Source organism: Myotis yumanensis, unplaced genomic scaffold (assembly GCF_028538775.1).
Source record: "Myotis yumanensis isolate MYYU_CA2020_CCGP unplaced genomic scaffold, mMyoYum1.0.hap1 SCAF_15, whole genome shotgun sequence".
In the NCBI taxonomy this organism is placed as follows: Eukaryota; Metazoa; Chordata; class Mammalia; order Chiroptera; family Vespertilionidae; genus Myotis; species Myotis yumanensis.
The window spans coordinates 18,419,805-18,426,235 of NW_027223766.1; the positions used below are offsets into that span (position 1 = coordinate 18,419,805).

General features: G+C 44.7%; 1 protein-coding gene across 2 annotated transcripts in view; it reads right to left on the reverse strand.

Moving 5' to 3' along the window:
* Nucleotides 1-5,761, reverse strand: part of PREX2 (phosphatidylinositol-3,4,5-trisphosphate dependent Rac exchange factor 2) — a 226,555-nt gene extending 220,794 nt beyond the window's left edge. Inside the window, exon 1 of one of the 2 annotated variants that reach the window (XM_070391971.1) lies at nucleotides 5,312-5,761. In XM_070391971.1, the coding sequence (XP_070248072.1) occupies nucleotides 5,312-5,428 (117 nt within the window). In that variant the 5' untranslated portion in view covers nucleotides 5,429-5,761. The remainder of the gene's footprint in view (nucleotides 1-5,311) is intronic. The other variant, XM_070391970.1, reaches the window with a different exon arrangement.
* Nucleotides 5,762-6,431: the final 670 nt, after the last annotated feature.

Genomic DNA, 6,431 nt, shown 5'->3' on the forward strand with positions numbered 1-6,431 from the left:
TGTTTAGGGTAAACTGGAAAGCACCGTACTAACTATGGTTGTATGAAGGGTTCTCACAGTCTTAAAGTCAACTGAGCATGGACAGACTACCATGGGAAGGAGTGCACCTGCAGAAGGAAGCAGAGGGGAGGAAGCAGGGCCTCGGAGACACAGCTGAAAGGTAGAGGAGACTAATTACGCACTAAGGATGACCAGCATGTGTGGCTCCGTATGGCACTGCAGCATCAGAGGAAATAAGAGTGACTATTTATAGGGCCCTCCTGCGAGCCAGACCCTGGACTGAGCCCAAAGCATACTTCATCTTGTCATCATAGCAACCTTGAGACATTCACTGCTTCCCCATTTTACAGATGAGGAAAATAGACCTTGAAAAGTTTTGGAATGTCTCCCAAGTTACATAATACATCAGAGACACATACATGGAGTATATGAGGTCAAGCCTGGACAGAGAGCAAATTTCAGTATCTCTGGTTTATGGCAAGACACATAACTTTGTCTTAACAGCCTACAGTGTGGAGTGATCCTAGTTTACAGCCGTTTCCCACTGCAATTATTAATAGCTCTGTCTTTCACTCTCAAAAGTGTCCCAGTTTAGACAAAAAAGTATATGGTCATCCTGCCTCCATGCTACTTGCTACAGTGAAACATGTCTACCCAATTTTCCAGGCCCAGTGCAAAACAAAAATGGGAGGCCTCTGGTTCAAACGGCAGAGAAAAAGTACTATCAAAGGTGCTGAAAATATAAAGTCTTTTTTCTTACATGTATCTGCGCTGCTCACACTCCATTGTCCCACTGAACTTCGCTTGCGAAAGACAAGTTCAAAAACAAAATCAGCAAGAATTTCGCCCTAACTAGGTAGCTCAGTTGGTTAGAGCATCGTCCCAATACTCCGAAGTTTCAGGTTTGATTCCTGGTCAGGGCACATATAAGAATCAACCAATGACTGCATAATAAGTAGAACAACAAATCTCTCTTTCTCTCCCTCTTCGTCTCTCTCTCTCTCAAATCAATAAAAATGTTTTTAAGATTAGCAAGAATTTCAAGATGGTAATGGCAGAACATTAAACCTACCTAAGGTCCTTCTGAGTGTTAAGCCCTATGTGACTGCTGTGAAGTGAAACCCATGAGGTTGGCCCTGGTCAGTCCTTGTTCTGTCCACTCAGGTGGGTCTGTGAAAGCATCATGTCCTGTGACTGGATTGCAAGCAGAAAACCAGTTGCAACCTACTGTTGTCCAGACTTTGGACATTAACTACTAACTACCAGACCCATCATAGCATTCTTTAGAAGACATGTTTTAGAGCAGCGGTTCTCAACCTCTGGGTCGAGACCCCTTTGGGGGTCGAACGACCCTTTCACAGGGGTCGAAGACCATCGGAAAACACATATATAATTACATGTTGTTTTTGTGATTAATCACTATGCTTTAATTATGTTTAATTTGTAACAATGAAAATACATCCTGCATATCAGATATTTACATTACGATTCATAACAGTAGCAAAATTATAGTTATGAAGTAGCAACGCAAATAATTTTATGGTTGGGGGTCACCACAACATGAGGAACTGTATTAAAGGGTCGCGGCATTAGGAAGGTTGAGAACCACTGTTTTAGAGTATTTCTAATGAAGCACAAAATTTCATTGCCCAAACAAAACAAGAAGATATATTCAAGCAAATTTGGTCCTTCTCCACCATATTCTTTGTCCCAAAAATAAATAATCCAGATAATGTAACTGATCCATAGTCTCAAATGAAATTTTAGGATACAATGAATTGAAATAATAGTGTATTACACAGCCTAAAATACCTCGATGCCTGATTTAAATGTTTCTGTTTTACTAAATGCAGGCACTAATGTTTAATTTAAAATATTTTGTTACATAAATACATATGTGCCTAAGCTTAAGTAATTTCCACTATCTATACAGATCAAAATCAGAAATTTAAGGATGATTAAGAAACTGTCCTTAAAAATGGGTGAGAGGAGGTGGGGAAAGGGTGAGAAAAGATTAACCAAAGATCTTATAATGCATATATGCATTACCTAGTTACCTATGGACAGAGACAATAGGGTGGTAAAGGCCTGGGGCAGAGTGGGAACCAGGTGTGGGGGTGGGGGAGGGGCGGTAATGGGGGTGAGGGAGTATTTATCAGTAATACTCTCAACAATAAATTTTTTTAAAGGGGTAGGAGTTTAGAAGACGGGTCAATTTGCCCATTCATTCATTTATTCATTCAGCATGCACTGATTACTTACAATGTCTCAAGCACAGTACAAGATTCTGGGGAAACACAGGTGAATAAAATGTAGGCCTCAAGAAGCTTGCATTCTAGTAGAATGAAACAACGGTAAACAAATAAATGCATAAGGTTTCCTTAGTGCTAAGGAAGAAGTAACCACAGGGAAGAGTAGGTACAAAGCAGTGAGCATTCTAACCGGGGGGAATGCAGGGTGGTTCATGAAAGGTTTTCTGAAGGACTTGAACTGAGTCTTGAAAGCCCAGTAGGAATCCAGCAGGTAGCTAAGGGCCAGGGAGGAGTGAGAGAGGAGCCCTGAGAAAGCATGACACCCATGGGAAGAGACAGCCACTCCAAACGACAGCAGCAGACTTAAAGGGAAGTCTCTCATTCAATCAAGAAGTGTGCGCCTGGCAGGCACTGGAAAGAAGGTGCACATGGACTGAGTCTATGTACAGAGAAAAAAGGCAACGTTCATGGACTACCTAGGGGTGGGGGTGGGGAGAGGTGCTCTCTCCAGCGAAGGTGAAGAGTTAGAAAAGAGAAGAGAAAGGATTCAGAAGTAAAAATCTTAGTAAGAAAAGTCATCCCCTCAGGCCACATAATCATTTAATCAAGAGCAATAATACCATCTTGTTGGGTTTATTTATGGGCCCACAAGTAAAAATATGTTCTTGATAAAACTAAAAATATGTTTTCTATCTCTTTGTAATAAAGAGGAATTACCCTTCATCCATGTGAATGGCTTGAAGCAATGACAAAAATCTAAATGACTAATCTAACAAATATTTAAATTTGACTGAAGAATGCACTATCAAAATTTTGCAACTAATTTACCACAGTGCTTATTTAATATTACAGCTAATTTTTTAAAATAACTTTCATTGTTTGTCTGCATTTCTGATTATTCAATTAGGATAGACTTCTAGAAGCTGAATTACCAGGCCAAAGGGTTACTATCAATAATACCCAAAAAAGAAAAGCTAGTAGTGTATTATAAGTAGATCTTAGGCTTTGAATAGTTAGTTATAAGACTACAAAGAAGTCAGGGTAGCCTTAACCGGTTTGGCTCAGTGGATAGAGCGTCAGCCTGTGGACTCAAGGGTCCCAGGTTCGATTCCGGTCAAGGGCATGTACCTTGGTTGTGGGCACATCCCCAGTAGGGAGTGTGCAGGAGGCAGCTGATCGATGTTTCTCTCTCATCGATGTTTCTAACTCTCTATCCCTCTCCCTTCCTCTCTGTAAAAAATCAATAAAATATATAAAAAATAAAATTTAAAAAAAAAGAAGTCAGGGTAAACTTTTGTTAAGGATGACTTTCAGTCCAGTAAGCATGTTTGCGTGTGTGTGTGTAAACATACATGTGCACATATAATGGACATAAGAAAAGGAAAAGTCCATAATTTCTGCATGAGATGAAAAGAATGAAATTATTAGGTGATCTACTTGTAAGTAGGAAAATATAATTTATTTTATATCGCCTATCATTTCTATCGCTATATAGCAATAAGTTTGCAGTTTTAATAATCAGGTGTTAAGATTAGAGGGAAAATGGTATTTTAAATAAAGATCAACAACTTGGTTTTTAAAGTAGCTTAGGTTAGCTATGTCTCTAAATTAGGACCCTCCACAATATCTTTTTCATAACCTCCAGAAAGAAGGAAGGAAGGCAATTTAAGAAGTGACTCAGATTGTTATAAGCCAAAGGACTTTGTCACCACCAAAGTTTCATGAAACCCAGTTTGAGGCCATTAAAACTCAAATCTCCTTTAAAACATGCTTTTCTTTCCTTCTTCTTTTTTTACATTGCTGCATGGAAGTGTAGAATTCTATTTATAGCCAATTACCAGTATATTCTCAAATACACAACATTTCCAAAGAGTGTGGCCCCTGGGGGGCTCAGGCAGATTGATTTTTAACTTGAGAAATTACCCAGAAGCCAACCTGTGCATCTTACATCCCTGGAGACGTTCATTGTTCTTTCCGTTCTGCCCTAGTTAAGAAGTGAATTTCTTCTGTCATAATCATAAGCAGAAAGTTTACATCGTTCAGAAAACTGAGCAGGAAGTTTGGCTTAAGAAACATTTCCCTTTGGACCGGGGTTACCAATAAGGTGGCGGAAGAAGGTTAGATTTGGGGGAGACTGCGAAGGCCATGGCTCCTGAGTCTGAATGATGCTCTCCCGGACATCTGGGTGGAAAGCAGCCAATCCTCAAATTCTTTGTCTTTGCAGCAGTGAGTAGGGGGGAAAAAAAAATCAACTTTTGAGTGAAGTCTCAGAAGTTTCTTTCACGCAATTTTGTCCCTCCCGGTCCTACAATGAATGAACCGTTTACAAAGCTGACTTCCAGTGAGCCAGGCTGAAACTTTGAAACAAAGTTCCTGCCAGTTCTAGGAAAACTTGAAGTTGTTTGACATGAGTTTTATTATGCGCCTCTCCCGGGCTCAGTGGGACCCCAGAACCTGAGCGGGAACTGATTTAAACTCGGGGTGGGGGTTGGGTGGTGGAGGGGGAGGAGACTGTAGGACTAGGAAGGGGCGACCACCACATGTGGCTCTAATATCGAACAGCTGCTAGAGACCATAACCCCGCTGCTCTCCCAGCGCCGACCCTCCACCCGAACCCTGTTTCAAAGATTATTCTAACGAAAGGGACTTCCCCGTCCTGAAATCTGAATAGTGGACTCCGGCTCTGGAAGAATCAAGTACTTTTAAAAACTAAATGCATCTGAATGTAGCAGACTGACTTTCATCAGCGAGCCAAAGTCTTAACACAAAATCCCAGGGGAGGAAGAAAAGGGGGAAAAAAAAAATTGCACAATGTGATCCTGCAGGCCAGGCGGGGACGGGGGCGGGAGAGGGAGGAAAGATGCCGGGACTCCCGGGACCAGCTCACTTTGCAAACCGGCACCTCTCCGAGGCCCGGGAAACTCCGTGCGACCCCCGGCACCCACATGTCCCCGCGGGTCCACGCCCCGTGCGCACAGCGCCCGCGCGCGGTTCGGGTGCCCGCGATGCCGGGAGCGGTCCCGGTCCCGGTCCGGGTCCCCGCGCCGCGGGACACTCACCGACACCAGGAACTCCAGCGTGGCCACGTAGTCCCGCTCGGTCTTCTGCAGCTCGCTGAGCACGCACACGCGCAGGCGGAGCTGCCGCTCCGGGTCCCCGCGGCTCTCCTCGCTCATGGTGGGCGGCGGGACGCGGGGCTGGCGGCCGGGCTGCGGCGGGAAAGTTGCGGCCTCTGCAAAGTCCGTGGAGGGACCGGCGACTTTACAGGCGGGGGAGAGGCTGGGGCGGGGGTGAGGGGGGACAGCAGGGGTCGCCCGCTGGAACGGGGGGCGCGGGAGGCGGGGGGCACCGCAGAGGAAACTCCCCCGGGGGATGGGGCTCCGGCCCGGGACCTGCGCGCCCGGCCCCGCCGCTCCGGCCTCACACGGTCCGGGCTAGAGGGGAGGCGGCTCTGGCAGCCACCGCGGTGACTTGGCCATTAATCAAATGCTTTGTATCCATGTGACTCCGACCCTTTACCCTTCGCCAAATCTCAGGAAAAAGGAAACACAACCCTGGGGAAGTGTGTTGCGTGCCAGCTAACTAAACACACACACACACACACACACACACACACACACACACACACACACACTCGCTCACTCCCAGTCAGCACTTGAGATGGAACTAATGGGAGATCCCCAAACCTAGGAGGGAGGACAGACTCGAAGGCGCAGCTCCGGGGGTCGCTCCTGGGACTCCCGCCTATTGTTTAGCTTTAATGTGTTTTGTACAAATCCTGAAAGCAATGAAACAAGTCCCCACGGTTACATAACTGGATGGGAACAAAAACAACCATGGTATTGACCCTCCTGTTTTTTGGGGGGAAAAGAGGAAAAAAAACCACATTGATTTTTTTGTTTTATTCAGGCACAAAACAGGTTTGCTTTTAACCCCCTCCTTCCCCACTCCCCCCCCCCAAAAAAAAAAAAATTTCACAGGGTTGATCCCCTCCTGGCTGCACTGGGAGAGTCAATTAGCATAATAAATAAAGACACGATGGGAAAGTGACAGCCCTCGCCTATGCAATAAGCTCCAATACAATGAGCATCACCATTGCTCTATGCTGTTTTGAAGGGAGACCCTTTGCAAGTCTATAACTTTTTTTCAACATCTAGATAGTATGTAAATCCAACCAGA